We start from the raw sequence: 21640 nt of genomic DNA on the forward strand, positions 1-21640 counted from the left end.
ACCATAAGAAGACCATCTGATATAAATTAATACTGTATGTTATATCCTACTTTTCTCTTCTTGTGGTCTGTGCTCTACTACTGTATGTTTTCTTTCCAAACATGGATGCTCCTAGTATCTATTGTTGTGCTGCGCTGTTTGTTGTGCTTCCCTTGTGCTCTTGTCTCTCTAATGTTATTTTACTTTCTGTGCTAAGCATCACACAATACTCCTTCCTCCACGCTGCCTGCCTCCTTCCCCCTCTCTGTCTCTTCCACTCCCTCTGTAGATATTTGTGTTTCTGTATCTGTGCCTCACTCCTTCACTCTGTTTCCTCTCATCCCCTTCCCACACACACTCAGTGTCCTTGTACTGTGGGCAGTGTACATGTGCACAGAAGCACTTGAGACAACTTTTTCCCCCTCCATACCAGCAAGCCACTTAGCAGCTTTATATAGCAACTACCCAAGGAGAGGATTAACAGCAGGAAACATCAACAGAATGGCTTGCAGTGATATAGAACACACACTCATGCACGACTCATGCACGCGCGCACACACACACACACAAACCCACCACACTCATTGTACTCACTGAGCCTTGGCCAACCATACAGTGCACCCATCATCCATTTTTTTGTTACGTTAGTCATCCAGCAGATGCTCTTATCCATATGGGATTGTAGGGTATACTATAGACCGGCTTTTCATCACACTGAGCGAGCCGAAAGCATATTTGATAAAATCCAGTGGAGCCTGTGAGCCTCTGCCTTGCCCGGTTATTTGATCGGATCTTTTGTCTCGGTCAGGTGAAGCAGGTTGTGTTGGTTTGGTGCTCATGGGGCATCGCTCACTGCCGCTCTGTACTTAACTCACCAGATCACAGAGAAATCGCAGAAGTTTGCAGCTCCAGAACATGTAGCATGCACACCAACAGTCTCTCACCTCGCAAACACACACGCACACTCGCCACACTAGTACATTCTTCATTATCATTCCAGAGCTGATAGGCTCTAATTATCTGCCTTGGCTCTGATTAGTCTCTATGTAACAAGCTAATTAGATGGAGCCTTGTAAAATCATCACCACCATTACCACAGAGACATGGTTGGAAAAGACAGCAAGCAAGCAAGAGGCAAGGAACATGTCTTGCACTGCTCCCCGCAAAGATTTAATAGTCAACTAAATGTTAAGTGCTGGAGCTCTGATTTCGTTTTGATTAGGTGGCTTTTAAAGCCCTCTACATAGCAAAAGGAGCTTTCTCCCTTCTTATTATTCATCACGAAAGGATTGTTTCGTCTTACAGGGCAGGATGATCTGGCTTAAACGGCATAAACTGCCGCAGTCGACATTTTAGGAGATAGCATCTGAACATTGATTAGTTTCTCTGCCCCCATGATACTGTGGCTATTTATCCAAAACGAACTATCGTCAGATCCGAGTCAGAACTTTTCTCTCCGCAGAGCAACTTTAAAGCCTGAGCAGAAAGCTAGATTAATTCTCTCCTCTAGCTTCTTCCTCCCTCTGTTATTATCCCTCTAACAATCCTTTTAGGAGCTGTCACACACTTTATAGCTATTGTGTTTCAGTTGTGAACACTCCAGAGCTAGTCTGGAGTGCAACACATTGTATTTCCCATCAAAATGCATCTTAACTGTAAGCCAGTTAAAAGAAATAGGAATTGTGATCTCAGCATCTGTTTTCCGCTTTCCAACTCATTTGAGCGAACACGAGGTGCTGTAAGAGATTTATTGTAGCAATTCGCACAGTTTGAAGACTTTATACCTTTTACTGTATGCACGTAGCGCTCATTGCCAATGTATAGTTTTCTATTATCAGCTATAATCAACCTTGGAGAGACGTTATGTTAAAGAATATTTGGGAAACCAGCAAAGTAGAAGTGTTTGGTACAGCGACAGCGCATCTGTTGAGTCAGCCCTCAGCTAGAGAAAGGATGCATCACAAACTCCTGTTTTTGTCTTGGATTAAAAGTACATATATAGCCTGTGGTCACAAACAGGAGAGCTTTTACATAATGGGATTTGAAATCCATAGTAACTTTTAGCCCTTAGGTAACTCACCTCTGTGCATAATGGTGCACTGGTGTGTGTTTGTTTGTGAGAGGGAGAAAGAAAGAGAGAAAGAGACATGCTAATGTCAGCTAGGTCAAATGTGCAAGCATGTGTTTGGGTGTGACGGGACGACTTGCCTGTATGTCAAATCTTTGTGATTGTGTCCATATCTGTGTGAGCGTGTGTATTTGTGCGTGTGCGTGTGTGTGTATCTGTCCTGGCAGGGGTTCTTTTTCTCTGGGGTGAGGTAGATGGCCTCTGTGGATCGCAGCCTACTGAACTGGTTGGCAGCTCTTCTGACATTCCTTCACGCCACGTTGACACAAGATCACAGCCAATATTTGCGGAAATAGTGTCTTAGCTCACAATTCTGTGGCTTGCTCCACTTTGCAGGAATAGATTCTACACAAAAAGTGCCCTAGATCGAGCCCGTGACAGTGTCAGGAGTTTTTTGTGCACATTGTTTCCAAATTGTGTCACTGTATTTAATGTGGATAACTATCTCCTACTATCAGTTCCAGCGAAAAGCACACTATGCTCCTGTCATAGAGACTGCAACGCAGTTGTACACCACTTTTCTTCAGGCGCTGCTGTGCACTTTTGCTGTCTGCCCTGGCTCAGGGTGAGCGAGATGGTAATTGGATTCCTGAAATCTTCTTATTCACTCCAGTGAGGCAGTGTGCAGGCGACAAAATGCCTGCAGCCATGAGGCATCATCCCTAGGCCCCTGTGGGAAGATCACAGTAGCTTTACACGGACTTGGTAGATGGGACTGTGGCTGAGTCTCTCTCCCATGGGAACCTGGGTGTCTGGATGCCTGGATTGGAGCCCTGATGGAGAATGGATGGATGACGTCATGTCCACCAACCTCCACTGTGGGCCCAAACAGCCCTCCTGACATCCACTTACAACAATCTCCCAAACCCAGCAGCTATGGCGAAGTAAAAGGGAGTGGAGAGATAGCAGGCAAATTGCTGTGGTAAAGATAGTGAATTGATTTTGACCAAAACTCTGAGCTGAACTGTATTGGGATCATTTCCACATTGCAGATACAGGAAACACTGAGATGTATTCTAATCCTGCAGCATTATGTTTTGCCATCTACCAGTGAGGATATATATCTCACATACCTGTACCCTCAGTTGACTCGCTGCTTGTCAGTGCTTCGCATTCCCTTGGCTGCTTGTCTCCCCTCCACACACAGTTACATGACAGCTGTCACTTTCAGTAACCACGGCTCCATCACTATCTCTGCACTATCCCCCAGGCCCAGACTGGTACCTGAACAAAGTGAAGCTGAAGATCACCGATGTCAATGACAACGTCCCTGAGTGGAATATGAAGCCGTACCCTTACCTGGCTGTAGTGTCCCCTGAGGCCCCTGCAGGAACGTTTGTCTACCAGCTCCAGGCTCATGATGGGGATGAGGGAAAAAGCGGAGAGGTGGAATACTTTTTGTCGGATGGTAAGTTGCTTTTTCGCACACACACACACACACACACACACACACACAAGAAGTATAGGACAGAAGTGGTATTAAAATAGGTTGTGTTGTTGTTAAAATAGGTTGACAGGCTGTAAAGCCTTGGAAATAAATACAACTAGTCAGACACCAGCACAAACGCTCAGATCGACAGCCACAGGCATTCACACATTCATTCATGCACTCATACACTCTTTAGGTGTCCATTAGCTTCTCTGTCTCTCTGTCACCCTGTCTATATCTGCCTCTGTATCCCCCCTCCCTTTCCCATACACACACGTACACTCACACACATGCACACACACACAGCTAGAGGCCTTCACACATTTGTTTATGCACTTATCATGCACTCTTGTCTATCTGTCTGCTTCTCTCTGTTTCACACACACACAGAATCACACAAGCATGCACTCACACAAACAGGCGCACACAGTGTGCTGTTGGACGTCTACCAGAGTAGGAGACCCCTGGTGGGTTAGGGGATAAAGGTCTGTTGGCATGTCAGAGATGGGGGGGATGTGCTAATCTTGCCAATGGGGTTTTACAAAACACTGCTGACTTCCCTCTGACTCACATTAGTCTGCTGAGTTCAACCACAATTACCACAAGGTACCCATGGTCTGACTATGCAAAGAAATCTTGTAAGCAGTGAGGTTTACCTCTAAAAGCTTGTGTGAAATAAATAGTTTCCAATTAATCTAGACCCAAAATTTCATATGTATTTATATGACTCTCTTATCCTCTGCTTAACTTTTAAGACCTCAAGAGGATGAGAGTAGCAGGCTTTTTGATGAGCGGGGTCAGTCTGTCCCCCTTTTTTTGTTTGTTTTCAACAGTGGTAGGAAAAGTATAGATATTATAGATAGATATAGATATTTTATTTAAAGGGGCCCTGGAGTTTTCCTATAAACAAACAGTTTTCGTGTTTCTCACCAAACCACAATGTATCCTTGAGGTCACATTTGTTGAATGCATTTCCTTCCTCATAAAACATTTGCAAATCCCATTTCTTAAATATTTAATTTAAATACATTGTTATTTTCCATGTTTGCTTGCTAGCTGTCGTCTTCCTCACTGGTTTTGGTGCATTGATACATTGGTTGGTGCTTTGCTGCCACCAACTGTGGCTTCGTGGAATAGTGTGAAACCGAAGGCAGGCTGTTATTTGCGCGCGTGACACAAACAAAAACAAAATAGGGATCCATTAATTAAAACATTGCTTCATAGCACTACTTTTGACAAGAGAGTAGTGCTGCTATGAATTCAGGAAAGTGGGGAGATAGAGAGAGGGGATGACATGCAGCAAAAGGCACCAAATCAAACCCGGGCAGCTGCGTTAACGTCTCAGCATTCAATATAAGTTTGAGGTTATGCAGAGATTTGTGAAGTACGTTAATGGCAGAATGTAATGGACATGCCGCAAGTAACAGAGCCATATACATACATACAAGATTGTGTCATCTGCTTATCAATAAAAAGAGATTATATGTCTCAGTTGGAGTAATAATATTATTTAGTTAGATTGCATGCAGGAAACAACTTCTGAGTGATATTTAAGAATAATGTGAAATATTAAGAAAATTGCAAATGTTTTATGAGAATGTAAACATGCTACATGCAACTCCATATGGTACTTTCAAGTACTTGAGTAAATGTACTTAGTTATTATTACCATTGGTATTTACAGCACATAAAGTACAGGAGGACCATGTTTTTGTACTCAGAGGTTGTTGTTGTTTTTTACATTAAAATTCTGAGTTTAAATTCAGAACTCATAAAAAACATTTCACATGTTGCCCTAATCCTCTTCCGTGTCTGGATACAAGCGGGAGAATGAGGTGGTCTCCATCACACAGCTAATATTGTTTTGCAGCAGTCAAACCAGCAAGTAAGATACATTGTTGTTGGGTTGATAATGACAAGAATCATCATTCAATAGTAATAAGTTGGGGCAAAAAGTAGGGCTGCACGGTTAATCTAATCGCAATGTCTCCCTGTGTGTAAACAAAAAGGTGTGTGTGTCAGACACTCTCCTCTATGTATGCACTGCAGTCTGCTCATTATCCACGCCCTCACCGCGCTCTACAGTGCAACCATTTCACTAGAATATGGCCCTAAAAATAGATACTTGCGAACCGGAAAAGTGATTCACGAGCACAGTGTGCAAGTAAAGACCCCTCCGCACCGCACTGCAACGCTAATCATTCAAAACATAGTCGGACTGGCCAATCACAATTGCGTATCGCAATATTGTCCACAGTAATTGCAATGTGACTTTTTCTTCAAATCGTGCAGCCCTAGCAACAAGGTATTTCCATGTTAAGTTAATGAGTTAATGAGTTTTGTCTCTAAAACAATGCAAATGCTCATCTATAGACGTGCCACTAAAATAGCACCCACCTACCTGAACTCCCTCATTCAAGTTTATGGGCCTTCTCATTCACCACAATCTGCAAATGAACAACTAGTCCTACTGTCACTTGTGTCAGGTGGAACGTGTTCAAAGGCTTTTCCTTGATCTATTGTGGCTGGATCGTACCTAATTTGTACATTGCTTTGGACAGAAGCATCTGCTCTGAATAAATTTAAGAGTAATTTTAATAAAGATGCTTTAAATAACTTAATCCATTGGGTGTTATATCATAGTAGAGCCCGTGTTAGAATGATAAGAGCATGGTGGACATTGATAAAACTATCAAGAGGCTTTAATAAAAGCAAAAATGTGGCCTTGTGGTACAAAAAAAGAACATTTTGTTAAAATGTACCAAGTATGTTTGTGAGTTGGTTTATTCATATGACTACACTATTACAGTAAGATGTTTTGAAACAGAAATAAATTAATTGCACAGAAAGATTTAATTAGTAATACAAATGGTAATTTGAACATGAATCATATTATAAGAAAAACAAACTCTGCATGTGTTAACTCAGTAAACCAAGCGTAACAGAATCACCTCTTTCAAACTGCCATTTGGGTAACATTTCTACGTTAGTATTCAAGCCATCAGAATTGGATTGGTTTGGATCCAGTGCTAGAAAATAATTCCATTGTATTTCCCTGTAGGCGGTGATGGCTGCTTTGCAGTGGACAAGAAGACAGGCCAGGTGGTGACCACGGGGCTGGTGCTTCAGAGGGACAGAGAGTACTTGTTAAGCGTGGTGGCCCTTGATGGCCTAGGTAGCCGCAGTGCCCCTGCCATGCTCTCTGTGGTGGCAGGAGCCAGAGCGCCACAGTTCACCAATACCAGCTATGCCATTTCCATACCAGAGAACACGCCTGAAGGACAGCCGTGAGTACTGCACGTGGCGTGTGTCAAGATTCACTCGCGCATACATAAGCAGGCATGAATTAGGGCTGTGTGATACAGGCAAAACGTCATGATATTTTTCCTTTTGTAATATCAAATATTGTGTGCTGATATTTCGCCTTTTCTGTAGACATTACAGTATTGTGATATATATTTTTTTATAACAGTGATGCTGGGGCTTTTATTCAAATGTGGTCTATTCCCATGTGGTTATCATCTAACAGTCTTCTGTCAGATCCTTTATTGTTGCCTCAATAGGTGTAATTGCCTGCTCCTGAAGAATACAAAGGAAGAACAATATTAAAAATTGTATCGTCAGTATACCTCTTTAAACACTAGGGTGAATGCATGCATGAAAGCATCGTGATTAACTTACACAAGGACTGTTTAACATGCACATCACCAACGTTAATACCCTACATTTGTAATAATTAAAACTGAAACGCATGCCTGTACATCTCTGCAAAAACAAGTCCTACAATAACTAATGCAGACATGCTTAAAGACACACACTTGTCTTCTGTGTCGATTTCCAAACTCTACCTGTTAAGACCTGTGTTGATGACTATTCTATATTTGGTCACACCAGGGCACTCAACCATGAACAACATATCATCTTCACACACCATTAGAGAATGCAAACACTCTTAACCGTGAAAACAAACATTGATATCTGCATAATAGTATCACATTATTACAATGGACTGACAAGTACTGATAGACTCTGTTTATAGCACATAGTCAATGAGCCAAACCGTAATTGATTTCAATACAGTGCAGTGCTGATGTAGGAAAAGAGGATTTCGATTTTAAGTCAACATGTGTGCATCTGAAATCAAATAGTAAAGTCTGTTTTTCCTTTTCTTTTAATCACTTTCTCTTTGTCCTGCAGCTTCCTGGTGGTGTTTGCCATTTCCTTCCAAAAGCAGCCAATCAGCTACAGCCTGCTGATCAATCCCAGTAGCCTTTTCAGCATCCGGCAGGAGTCGGGGGAGATCAGTCTGACCAGGACGCTAGATTATGAGAGTGACCAGCGACGCTATCTGCTGATGGTGCGAGCCAGCGAGGAGCCCGGCAGCCTCAGCACTGCCACTGAGGTTAGTTTAAGAGTCCATGCACTCAGGTCAGCTAAGCCCAAAGCTGAGGTCCACTGTGATGTTTTATTATTGCATCTGTCACACAGGTATTTATTCTTACTGCTGAATTAAACTGAAATAAAAAATCTGCTATGTCACTGGCAGTTGTTGTGTTGTGCTCTCCCACTGGACTGTCACAAAGCGCTCAGACAGACCAGTTTTCACCTAAATGATATGTGGCTGGTATCGGCTGACCAGGCTGCATTAATGGCAATGATCTGATCTCAGCGCTGACCTTTTGACATCGCACTACTTGGCGATAACCACAGGGGAGAAGCAGCAGTGTTTGTGGCTGTCTACAGGAATGGCATGGGTGAATGGTTTTCAAATGTTAACAAGTGGACTGGGGGCCCAAGTGAATTTTTTCCTGCGATTTGTTTCACCCTTTTGTTTTTGTCTTTTGTTTTCAGTAAGTGCTTTTTGTTGAGAGTGTGATCAAGAGGTGAACTGTGTAAAATATAGAACACACTGATGCGCTTGGCATGAGAACTCAAAATCCAAACACTTCATTTACAAACGACTATTTCTTGCTAAACTATTCATGAATTCAGTGTAATCTAAATTATTTATTCAAAGATTTTGTTACCCAATTATCATGTCAGGCACTCACTTCGAACCACAGATTTAGCAAGCAAAATCCGCTTCTGCTCAGCTGCATGTTGGTGAGTAGGAGATGGGAGACTAGGAAAACCTATCCCAGCTATTTCAGGACTATTACTCAGCTGTCACTTCACACTTTACACACAGTGGTGACAGGGAGCTTGTAGGGCGGAGGGCACACACATGCTCAGAACATTTCTATTTTCGACTCAGGAAAATCATGAAGTGGAAGATAAAAGATGTGTTGAACTGGCAACTTGAGAAACTATAAAATGCAATTTAGATTATTTTTTGGGGTCAGCTTTCTGTACAGAGAATTTCGTACGGCTGTCTCCTGGATTCGAGGGTTATAAAAGAGAGGCTAATTTTGTATTCTTCTACTCTGATTTTGTCTGTTTTCTCTCCTCTCCTCTCCCATCTCCTCTCGTCTCTTCTTATCCCATCACACTGGCACTAATCAGGTTCAGGTGTTGATAACGGATGAGAACGATTGTATCCCAGAGTTCCTCCAATCCATCTACAGTGTGGATGGAGTCCCTGAGACTGTAACCACGGCAACATCCCTACTGCAGGGTGAGACTCCTCTGACCCCAAATTTCACATCCATCTGGCAGAGAAACTATTCGAAAAGTAACTTTTTCTACAAAAGAACTATCAAGAGATGTATTTTGGGAGAAATCCAAAGCTGCATTTGAGACTTTAGGTCATTGTTTCAGCATACAGACCCATAATGCATCTATTTTTGCATACTGACAGGAACTAATAGATCTTTCTGATCTGCGATCATAATCATAACTGAACTAGCTGCTACAAAGACACCGTACATTTGTTTTGATTTATTATGTACTGTATGAATAATGGCATGTCAATTTATCTGTTACTGCATCACTCTACCTTATAATTATCAATTATGAGGCTAAAGGCCTATGAATTGCAATTACCACATATTAACTTGAGTAGAAATGTTCGTAAAAATAATACATTTTAATTAGTTAATTAATAATTTAAAAAATACACACCAATGAAGAAACATACTGTGCAAAGTGAAGTGTAGAAATTCACTGTAATATGTCTTTGAATTGGATTAATTGGTTGTTTGATAATAGGTGATAACCTATGTTCCTTGAAACCACATTCACTAGCACTTGTTTGCTGCTTGAAAAAAACAACACCTCGGATTGCACTCATGAGATACCTTTGAGATCCATTTAGCTGCAGCCTTAGATAGAAAAATACCTCAACAGGATTTGCAAATATTCCACAGTCTCTTATACTTTACTCACAAATTAACAGGGGCTCGTGGCAAAAAATACCCTAAGTTCAGAAAAAGCACATTAAATAAATAAGATGCCCCATTATTCAGGACTATTCCTTTTTGATTTCACCTTTTTCTATTCAAATGTTTCTGCATCTGTGGGACTTCTGTCCCCCGTGGGCTACCATAGGTGATTCGTGGGAATCTCTGGCTGGGCGATTGTTTCTAGTGGATTCTGGGTGAGAAAAATTGAACAAATTGAATCTGAAAACATTCGAATACACAGCCTGGAGCGGTAGAAATTGTTGGCACTGCAGAGCCAGCAGTAGGAGAAAATGGCACCCAACACAAACTAATGCATCAATAAAAAATAAAACAACCAGTACGGTAGGAATAACTCAGCAGTGGAGGCATCAAAGGTAGGAGACAGGGAGTTTTCTGACAGAGCTGCCAATGGGAAAGTTAGATCTTTACACTACAAATAGACTGTCGCCAATACACCATGAAAATGTTTGACTTCATAGTTAAAAAAAACTGCCCCCTTACAGAAGCCCAGAATGTTCCAACAATTAAGATCAAGGGGGGTAAAATCTGAAAAGAAAAAGCATTTGTTAATTTCTTAATCTGGTGAACTGCACAGCTAACTAATGATATATCAGTGTTTTGAGGCACCAAGGGAATGAAACCCCCACTACCCCATCAGCTTGCATTCTACTGGGGTAAAGACACAGATGAATAGATTACAATTAAGCCGTCACTTCAACTTTACCCACAAAGGTTGATGGTAAAGAAGAAATAAATAGTCTTGTATTAAAGCTGTGAAACACTAGTGACAGTGAGGTTTAAGGGAAATTTACTACTTCAATTCTTTAACATTTAATGAGTCCGTCACATTGTACAGGCTATACAAAGAATGCATAGTAAATTGCCAGTCTTGCCACTATATTACGAGACATTGAGATGGAAGGCGAATGAAGCACTGAGATGCGCAGACTGCTAGTGCTGATGCCTGACACTGAGGAAATAAACACATCAAAAGGATATGCAATATGCAAGAGCTGGAGGGGCTATGTATGAAACAGTGAGTTTAAGTGAAATTCACCAAACAACAAACCTAAATTAGCTTTGCAACCAAGGGTGTCAATATCTGTGGCTGTAGTCTTAGAAAACAAATCTATAGTTTTCTGTGTAATTACCTCAGAATGAAATCATTTCCAAACACTCTCTACAGAAAATACCCATCTTTCTTGTCGTTGGGTTCTTTTTGCTGTCTTCATACTCATTTTTGCAAATGATAATCCCGGAGGGGCACTGTGCATTTTGGGGTAATTGTAGCTGTCAGAGCTTATGATCTATTACATGTTTAGCAAAGCTATAAAGAGATAATGATCTACACAGATGTCAACATATTCATCAGCTGAAGCCATCTCATCAGCTCATTTCGATTAATTGTAAATTGATGGTCCTTGTGTGATGTCTTCCCTCCCGCCAGTGTTGGCCACGGACTGTGACTCGGGGTTAAACGCTGAGCTCACTTATTACACGCTGAGCCCAGACTTCAGCATTTCACCCCATGGGACCATTTTCCCTGCTGGTCGGCTGGACTATGAGAGGCCTAACCATCTGTACGAATTTGTGGTGATGGCGATGGACAGAGGGGATGATCCTCACTCTGGCACTGCAACGGTCCGCGTGAGGATGGCAAACATCAACGATGAGGCCCCTGAATTCTCCCAGCCTGTGTGAGGAGCTTTATCGCTTATACTTGCATCCGTATACAAAATACCTGTCCATTCTTTCTATGAACTCCCATTTCCTCCATCATTTTTCCTGTTAACTTTGGCCGTAGTAATTTTTGCAGATTTCGTCTTTCTGCCTTTTACCTAAGACCAAACAACAATAAAAGCATGACCAAGATGTGAACTTTAAGAGAAAGCTGATATTGATGTAGTTATTGAGAATTCCTACTTATGAGGACTCAAAATATAGCATCTGGAAGATTATATATTGGAATAAAAAAGTGCAAGGCCAAGACACAAAGGTGCTATGAGTAAATCAATAAGCTATTACAAAAAGTATTCAGTGTGTCCTTGTGCATGTAAATGTCAGATGACACAATAATACGTTCATTTGCAAGACACCTTTATACACCAAATGCAACATGCTCAAGGTGCACTTAACAATGGGCAGAGCTCAGCTGCAAAGACCAACAATTGTCACCAAGATGTCAAGTTTAAGTAATGTTCCTACTGCTTGCTCTGATCCTTTATATTGAAGCTTTGCTCTTTGAGCAACACAAAGTAGTTGCATCACAGATGTATAGGTTGTTACGTTACACATAACAGAGCTGCCTTCCTTCAGGCTGTTTGTCACAATAATATTTGATACTGGGAATCCTGCCATGAATACTGGCCAACTTGCATCAACAGTTCTGTAGTAAAACCACTATGAGTAAGAAAAACTATATTTTATTTGGTGTTAATCACAGCCATCTGGCATCAACAATCTATTACTCACTTCTCACACATTACCCACATACACAATCTGACATTGTTACTTTCATAGTATGTTCTTTGCTAAAAATGTCTCTTGTTTAATATCCAGGGTAAATTGAGTATTCACTCGCCATTCACTGGGGCTTATTTTAGGTTTGCTCCAAAGGTATGCAGTAAACTGACATTCGGATGCAATCCAGTGTGTCCTTGACCGCTTTTTTGGCAAAGCTGTGTGAGTGGGTGGGCAGCAACTGTCACTGTGGCTCCGCTGCATTTATTCCCCCAAACGAGTAAGCAGCTTGTCCTGTCAGTCATGTTTCAATGACCGACAAGACTGTTGCAGACCTCTGTTACCCGCTCTTGTTGCATTGTCAGGTGTCAGTCTCAGTGGGTGGCTAGACACAGAGCCAAACAAACAGGTGGGCAGAGAGGTGGAGATGTAGTCAGACAAACATAAAACTGAGGAGAAAAACACACTGAAACATGACTGCAGGGCAAGCAAGAAGAGAATACCAAAACATACACGGCGAGTAGACAGGAGACAGCCAGTCAGATATGCAGATAAACAGAGAAGCCTGTCGGCGGTCAGACAAATGCTGTTGCCAGACCAGCAGACAGATAGTGGGAAATGCAGGCATTTTGCCAGGTAGGGTGTGTTGGGCGCTTCGTCATAATGTGGCTTACTGAGATGTTGATAAGTGCTGTGAGGGCAGAAGAGGACAGAGTGGCAACAAACAAAACAAAGACAGGCATGTAGAGGTAGACTGATACTACATATAATGTTTATGAAATTAATCTCCAACTCAGCCTAATTGAGATACTCCGACATGTGAGCGGCCAGGCTAATGTGTCCTGGCATGTCCTCTCAGTTCACGGCTGAATGAGATGTAGAGAGGGTAAAAGTGATTGAAGTGAGGGATGGACAGGCAGAAAGCAAATAGCCCATAGACATGCAGGCCAGCAGACGGACAGGCAGGCTTACTCTGTTTGAGTACAACTTCACAGTTCAGTGAGATGTGGGGAGATGCTTCAGGAAGAAAAGCAGAGGGAGTGTATATGTCTCATCCCACAGAGCTGCGGAGAGGTGGCCTCTGAGCCGGGTGACAGATTACAGGTCACTCATGTTGCCACGGAGACTGCCGCGGCTGGCGGAGATGAATCACCCATCAGCGTTCTTCTGTAAACCATCAATCACCTCTGACTCCCCCCCCTCCCTACACACACACGGACATAGTTATACACACACATTAGAAGAGGATACAGCACAAAATCTCACAGGGGATGACTTCTGCTGAGGAATCAGCCCAAACTCCGTGAGAACGCCGCCCCGTCTTATATCCTGCTCCTCTCTGTCTATCAGCCTTCCTCTTTACCTCCCCCTCCCCTCTCTCACTCCCACATATCACTTCACCTGTCATTTCAGTGCCAGCCTTCTTCGTCACCTGCTCCTCTCTTCTCTCTCGCCTTTCTTGCTCTGTTTTCCATTTCTCTTCATCTCCGCGTCCTCCAAGTCACGCAGTTCATCTCCACCCCGTTGTGCTTTGTACCACAGTGGTATATCAGTCTCCTGTGTCTCGCTGGGCATCTCGCTGCCCAGCACCACAGAGAAAGCAAATCACTGTTGACATTTTAAAAGGCACTGGATCAAATGGCCCACAGTAGGCTGGGTATGTGGAAGCACCATTTGTTCAATGACTTCAACATCCCAGTAGACATTATCATTTGTCTCTGGTCTGGCCATCTAAGAGGATAGGTTAAATCATGGTGACAGGCAAAAGGCACAACCATAAGTCTAATCAGCTTGCTGATACTTTGGACTGTGTAAATCATTTGTATCTCCTGTCTGTATTTGTTTCAATCAATGACTTGTGACTTAATGTGTTTGTATTCTCAGTTTCTTGCGCTTGTTAAACTTGAGTTCTTCTTTGCAGATACCGAACGTTTGTTTCTGAGGACGCGGGCCCCAACACCCTCGTCGCCACAGTTTTGGCCAAAGACCCAGATGGCGATGGTATAATCTACTCCATTACAGCAGGCAACGGGGAAGGAAACTTCATCATTGACAGCCAGAAAGGTGATTCTTCTTAATTTTTCCGACCAGGCTTCACATTTGCAGCCCTCACTTTTAATTGACAGGCTTTCCGTCAAATCACACATTCAATTTTCTCTAATACATTCCTGTGACAGTGGTGTGCAATGAACGCCCTCTACTTTCAAAGTCAATGTGGAAAGATATTGAAAGTTGATATTAAAAGCTATAATTTCAAAACGAGTGCCACTCTTTCTGTTATTGGGGTCATAAAAATAAACGATGTCATTATTTAAGAAATGTCCACACTTGGTTTTACTTTTTCTTTTTTTTGCACGTACGGAGAGCAATGTTCTCAATGTGTCGGAGCTTTCTAGCATTGGTGACTGCAAAGTTTATCTTTTTTTTATTTACCCTTTGATCCGAAACCAGTGGCAATCGCTGTGACATTTGTCACCCAACCCTTTCAATTCAATTTCACAACAACTGCTCTATCATAGCTCACAATCTTCAGGCTGTGCTCTGCCGGCTCCTCTTTCCTTTGTGTCATCTTTTTATATTCCTTTCCACCCTTTCTGTGTATCCCCATAGCAAGAAAATGCTAAGGCTGATATCCTTTGGGTGCAGGAAAGCCACTATTCGTCCCACTTACTGTATATACGAAGAGTGCCGGCTCATTGAATAGCTGCTAGAGCTCAGGTCGCATTTGTAAACAAGGTTGACATTTAAGCCTGGAGAATTACCGTGTACATCCCACAGTTCACTTATTTTAATGTAGTGGTGCAGTGCTGTCAACGTCACGCATTGTCATTAGGAGCCAGGGCGCTTCTCTGCTCTGTGGGCAGCCAGGATCACAAGTAAATTGGGAGAGAGGAAAGGCAGGCATTCACATCTGTCTGTATCAGCACGCCGTGTTGTCTTTAATCAAGAGCATTGAAAGAGATGAATAGAAACACAACAAGAGAATAAAAAACCTCCCGATGCTCTCACTTCAATGAGATTCCCCCACATCAGAGGCTGCTTGTTCGTCCTGCAACCTCTGATGTTTTTATATTACTGTTGACGAGAAAGATGTTGACTCAGATGCTGCATCCTTTTATCCCACCTTTTATCTTGACTGTTACATGAAATCAGACAAAGGGGGAGAAAGGAACAGCTAATAGGCATATGCTGAGCATGGTTAACTTCTAACCCGAGTCACTTACTACTTTATGTTTTTGCTCAAGTGCTTGAGCTGGATGGGCTTCTTTAGAGGAGAGCATTCAGTTATTAGATTAGAAATGTGACAAAATCACCACTGTGAAATTGTTTTTTGGATTTAGTCTGCATATCACATTTTTACCTTTCTGTGGGTTTCTGAAGTGAATTTCTACCGCTGGCTATCTCACTCAAGATTTCAAGAACAACAACACGCAGTATGCATTTTCTGGTGTAATTTTATTGATAGCACTTCCCTTACCATGTAAGGCCACAGTGGCAATAACATCCTGCTTAATGACTAATGGAATGGATGTTGTAAGTGTGTTAGGAGAGACCATGTTTTACAACGTGTAATAGAAGGGGTCTGTGGTCTTTGTAGGGTTGATTCGACTCCGCTCCACTCCCCTGCCCAAGCTTCAAGGCCTGGAATATGTCCTGAATGTAACGGCCACAGATGACAATGCATCCGGCGGGCCGCACCCTCTCTTCTCTACTGCACGTGTCATCGTTGGAGTCGATGATGTAAACAACAACAAACCTATATTTGAGGCGGTGAGGATCATTTCCCTTATTCTAAGACACAACTGGTGAGTGCAAAGTTAGCAAGAGCCATTAATCAGAATGGCCACAGTAATGAGAATGGGAACCAGGTTGAAAAAAGCCAGAATTTCCTTTTAATGCAATTTCAGTGGGTTTTATGGGAAGCTTAGCTTAGCATAAAGACTGGAAAAAGGAGGAAACAGCTTGCTAGTGGATAAGTTACCTATAGACAAGAGCCAGGCTCAATATGCTAAGCTAAGCTAACCAGCTGCTGGCCCCACCTTCATATTTACTATACAGATATGGGAGCGGTATCAATCCTTCCATCTAACTCTCAGCATGAAAGCAAATAATTGCATTTGCTGAAATGTCTAACTATTCCTTTGAAGTATTGTTTTGTTTGTTGTTGTCGCTGCCAACCTGAACCCTTCAAAGACTGTGCTTATACAGTATTGTTGAATTTTTTCTCTCATCTGCCTGTCGATCCTCTCAGTTCACTCAGTTATTCCTCTGTCTATCACTCCTTCCTCCCTCTCCTCATCCCTCTCTTCAGCTCTCATTTCTTGCCCTGGCATTCTCATTTCCCTGGCCTCCGTCTCTCTCCGCTCTGTTTTCCCAGGAGTTCTGATTAGCCTGCACACCCACTCTATCTTTAGGCGCTCCATTGGGATTTCAATTAATTTGTGAAAAAAAGTGCAATATCATCACAATATACTATACCTGTTTAATTAACTTCCTCCTTAATTAGGAATGACTTGAACTTCAGCAGAAGACATACTCATGTGGAGTTGGAGCTCCTGAGGTCTTTGGGGTAGGCTGGAAGTCTTGGCAACTTGATGTGTTTAAATATCAAGTTACGCCTCAGACCCATCTGGGCTGGCATGACCTTATGTTTGATATTATGTGATTTTTTATGAACAGCTACCTGCAGGCCACACTGTCTGTGTCATCATGTCCAACAAACCCTTACATTATTGTTCCTTCTATCGCTGGCTCACATCCTTTGATCCATCTCCCTCCCACTGTTTTCGCTCTTGCTCCTCATTGCCTATTGTTTTTCTTTTCTCATGGTCATTCTGTTTAAAGAGTAGTTAGCATTTGTATCTGATTACATAAAAGAAAGACTCCAGAGAGCAGCACTTTATGTGGGGCATATGTTCATTAGGGGGAATGGATTGAATTCCTGGCTAACACAAAGCTGTTCACTGCTCTTCAAAAGAAATCAGCTCATTTCATAGACGTGGGCTGCTGTATCTGTAACTTCTATAAAGTACAGTACCTCCTTGCGTGTTCGTAGTGACCTTATACATTTTCTTTGATCAGTGTATCCTCAATAATGTAACATTTTCTGACAGCATAGTCTCATATATGAGAATTGTTTATTGTTTGTTGTCTTTCTCTCCGTCTTTCTCTCCCCCTCCCTATCTCTATCTCAGTGCCAGCAATATCGTGAGCAGGCTTCAGTGCTGGAGAACCAGCCAACAGGGACTTTTGTGTTGCAAGTGCATGCTGTGGATGCAGATGAGGGAGCAAATGGAAAAGTCAAATATGGCCTAATGCACAGAGACAGCGCCATGCCTGCCTTCAGAATTCATCCAGACACAGGTAGAGCAGTCACGGACTGTTTGGGCTAAAATAGGTCTCAATTAGACAGAGAGTTTATAGTAGATAGACAGTGCTAAAATTTAATGGTAATTGACATCTCTAATGGTCATTCAAATTCAACTGTGATCTGAGAGGAGAGGAAATGTTCACATAATTCAAATTACTACTCTCAAGAATACACGTAAAATGCCAAAACCAGTCTGTGAATCACGATTTAATTTGATAAGGTCAAGCTTGGACTCTTCAGTATATAAAAAAGATTCTAGGTAATGAAGGGAGAGACAAATAGAGAAGCTGCTCTGAAGTCCTAACACGTGGAGTCAACATGTTATTCTGTCAGTCATTTTCTTTAAGGCTTCTGTTCAATTTTCTTCATCTTAAGATTTAATAACAAAGTCACTACACTTGAAAGGAATGCTCGACTTACCCCTAAAAAAAGTATAATTGTTTACTTGTTTTCTTGATTAATGGGTGGATGGTTAGATGGATTGATGGGTGCATGAATACGTGCATACTTGGATAAATTGGGGAATAGCTGAATGGATGGATATATGTGCATTCATGTGTGTATGTTTGGCGGGGGGCGGTTTTTTGTTCTGTATCTGCAGGAGTCATTGCAACAGCCAGGCGGTTTGACAGGGAACGGCAGAGAGAGTATTCAATTACAGTAACGGCCACTGATTGGGCGGAGGAGCCGCTCATTGGCATCTGTCAACTCACCATCCAAATACTGGACCAGAATGATAATAGCCCCAAGTTTGAGAATCTGCGCTATGAATGTGAGTGTTGGATAACATTATACATGCTGGTACAACTGTAATACAACAATTAGTATTGTTAAATCAGGAGCATAACGAGGACCATTTAACACACACACAGGTAAAGAGGGTGACTGGTACAAGCTTCTTTTTTACTTTAATTTAGTAATTTAATATAATTGAGGATGTTTTAGAGCGTGAATGCAATAAATATGCCCCTAGATTGGGTTTTATGTTGTTATTTATAAATAAATAAATGTATTTATTCATACCCTGCTTAATGAAGTGGTTATCTGTGTGAATATTAGAAATAGACAAAAAATACCATTTTAATAGCCTAAATAATTTTTGCATAATAACCAGTGTCCCTCATGCTTGAGCTTTACCATGCTTTGCCCTCAGTCTCATAAATGCCTGCTCTTTGATGCACATACATCATTTCTGTCCTCTGCAGACTTCCTCAGAGAAGACACTTTGGTCGGTACCAGTTTCCTTCGCGTGGCAGCTCATGATGATGACTTTGGCACTAATGCAGCTATCACTTACTCCATGTCCCTGGAGCAGCCAGAGTACCTGCGGGTCAACCCTGTCACTGGATGGGTCTACGTCAACCAGCCAATATCACAGGTCAGTCAGCAGTTTTTAGCAGCCTATCTGTCTTTCAGCACACACACACACCATAGACTGTATATAAAAAGAAACACACACACACACACACACACACACACACACACACACACACACACACCCCACACACACACACACACACACACACACAGTCTGTATCACACGGTGGCCTGTGGGTCTGTGTCAACAAAGTTAATGAATAAGCCACCTCAAAGTGCTTCTTTCTGCTACTCCCAATCTGGGGTATGTGCACTCCCAGAGGTGCTGTATGTGGAAAGACCACAGAGAAAGACGATGGCGGGAGACTAATTCAGGCTAAACAAATTATTAAAAATAGATTTTAACAGCTTGGGATTCCTGTGGTTATATTTGATTACAGTTTGGTTTATTGCACGGTTACTAAGGACTATCATTTTAAACGTACATTAAAATCCTCTAACCCGCAGTATCTGTCAAAAAAAAAGACTGACTGTTTGTACATGAATGGCACAGGTTTTTACCAAGCTAATTATCACAAACCAAGACTCTTTGTCTGTCTTAAATACTCCGGCTTTGATGTAATGGATTCAAGGCTTTCTAGTTTTGATTCATCATCTGAGACTTTGATAAGGAGGCTGACAGCATTTTGAGGCTATTAACAGAAACAATTTGGAGGCTGGAAGACTATGCATGTGATTTAATTTGCAAGGCATGGTTAAATCAGTTCAGGGCACCTTCTCAAAAACTAAAACGACAAGCCATTTGCTTGGGAAAATTTCCACAAAGATGACTTTCTTTAAGATAAATTAACCTGTTCTTTTCACAATGTGAATTATTTCAGTTATATCCACGATGATGTTGAAAATTAGCCATAAAGATTGACCTAAAACTAATGTATGTACTTTAAGTGATTTACTGTCAGTGATGTAACGATTTTTTAAAATGTTTCTGAATAGAGGTGTTGTAGACTCTGTCCATTTCTGTAGCCTATCAGTGCTCTTCTTCCTTCTTTAATTTATTGAAAAGTAAGAGTTGTTCTTTGGCTAGAAACTTGCTATAGCACTATAGAGACATTTATTATTTAGCACACTTTTTACCACACCGGTGTTAGAAGTCTCTGGCAATTTTTGCCACTGACTTCATGCATTGAAAAGTGTCGAGCCCAAAGCCTCTCTGAACAAAGCTGTTGCATATTTCAGAGTGGTTTTAGAAACTATTTGAATCATCTCACAATCTCTGTGCTGTAACTAAGATTATAAAAGCACTCCATTAAATGTTGAATGTCTCAGCTGGTCTTAGATATTCCATTCCATGTTCCATTTTGATTTTCTCATCACAGTTTCTGACTACAGTGAACAGGTGCTAAATTTTGACACCACATTTCACAGTAAAGTGTGCAGCTCAGTTCCCTATTGATTAGCAGCCTTTCGGTGGAATCTGAAGGAGATAGGCCATTGAACAACAGCCGTTATTCGTATGTCCAAAGATGAGATACAGCCAGAATCGGCCTCATGCAGTCTCAACATATTGTACAGTCCAGCTCTGCAGAAACATAAGGTGGACAAGATGGTTGCTGTGACTATATCACAGAATATTTAATGGATATTTTCTGATTACTGGATTACTGCAGATTTAATTTTAAGCCTTGGTTGGACATTACCACAAAGTCAGTCAGTCATTCATTTTTTGTAAAAGCAGCAGCTGCTGGGTCCACAGTGGACATCACAGATTGCAATCTTTGTTCTTTGGTGTCAAGCTTTGGAAGAGTTGTGCTTCTTCACAAATATTAATTGGATTGTCCCAGGAAGAGAAAATGTAATTCTGAAGTTAAGTGAGATTTCTTTTTTTATCTGGCTACTGCAGCACAATAATAGAGTCGCTAGGGCATGATTTGCATTGATAGAATAATGCAGCTGATGGTTGAAACGTTAACAATTGAATTCTTATTTGAGCCATTTTTCATTAACAAAGTGGTATAACTGTGACTTGCATTATCTTTTACTGTGAGTGGTTAGAATTAAATAAAAGTACCATGTGTGGGCAAAAAGAGGCACTTTTTCCACTCTGGTGTGAATGTAATGTTGATGTTACACATTGTCTAATTTAGATAAACAGGATCAAATGCTGTAATGACCAAATTTCAGCTTTCGCTGCAGTGTCAACATAAATGAAGTTTCTCCGTCAAATGTACCCTCTTATTTCCTAGCAGTTCAATTATAGCACAATAAAAAGAAGAGCTTTTTTGCAACCTGAATTATAGCTCAATAAAGGTTTGTAAGGCTCATACTGCTGCCTCTGTTGTTCTTAACCTAATTAAATCATTTCCTGCCTGAACAACTAGTTTAGGTTCAGGCAGGAACTTGGAGTCATTACTGCCAATCAGCTGATCACGAGCTACACACCTATTCACATAACAGAGAGGTCTATTTAAACACACAGCTCGACACATTATTGGTTTGTGCTGCTGTCTGCTGTTAATGGCCAGTTTCCACCGGCCCACTGCCGCAGAGCAAGCTGGTGACACAGCCATGTTACTCAGATTATAGCGAGATGATTTAAGAGCTACTGGTTCACT

At 41.6% G+C, this 21640-nt stretch overlaps 1 protein-coding gene across 1 annotated transcript in view; it reads left to right on the forward strand.

Moving 5' to 3' along the window:
• The first annotated feature begins 2898 nt into the window (after positions 1–2898).
• Positions 2899–21640, forward strand: part of LOC119893830 (neural-cadherin-like) — a 59207-nt gene continuing 40465 nt past the window's right edge. Inside the window, exons 1-11 of the mRNA XM_038706186.1 lie at positions 2899–3016; positions 3318–3515; positions 6598–6823; positions 7734–7938; positions 9039–9150; positions 11325–11574; positions 14259–14401; positions 15936–16108; positions 17533–17701; positions 18310–18480; positions 18914–19086. Coding sequence (XP_038562114.1) covers positions 2899–3016; positions 3318–3515; positions 6598–6823; positions 7734–7938; positions 9039–9150; positions 11325–11574; positions 14259–14401; positions 15936–16108; positions 17533–17701; positions 18310–18480; positions 18914–19086 — 1938 coding nt within the window. The remainder of the gene's footprint in view (positions 3017–3317; positions 3516–6597; positions 6824–7733; positions 7939–9038; positions 9151–11324; positions 11575–14258; positions 14402–15935; positions 16109–17532; positions 17702–18309; positions 18481–18913; positions 19087–21640) is intronic.

Source organism: Micropterus salmoides, unplaced genomic scaffold (assembly GCF_014851395.1).
Source record: "Micropterus salmoides isolate LMB-PRFRI ecotype aquatic unplaced genomic scaffold, ASM1485139v1 Ms_hic_scaffold_8, whole genome shotgun sequence".
NCBI classification, from domain to species: Eukaryota; Metazoa; Chordata; class Actinopteri; order Centrarchiformes; family Centrarchidae; genus Micropterus; species Micropterus salmoides.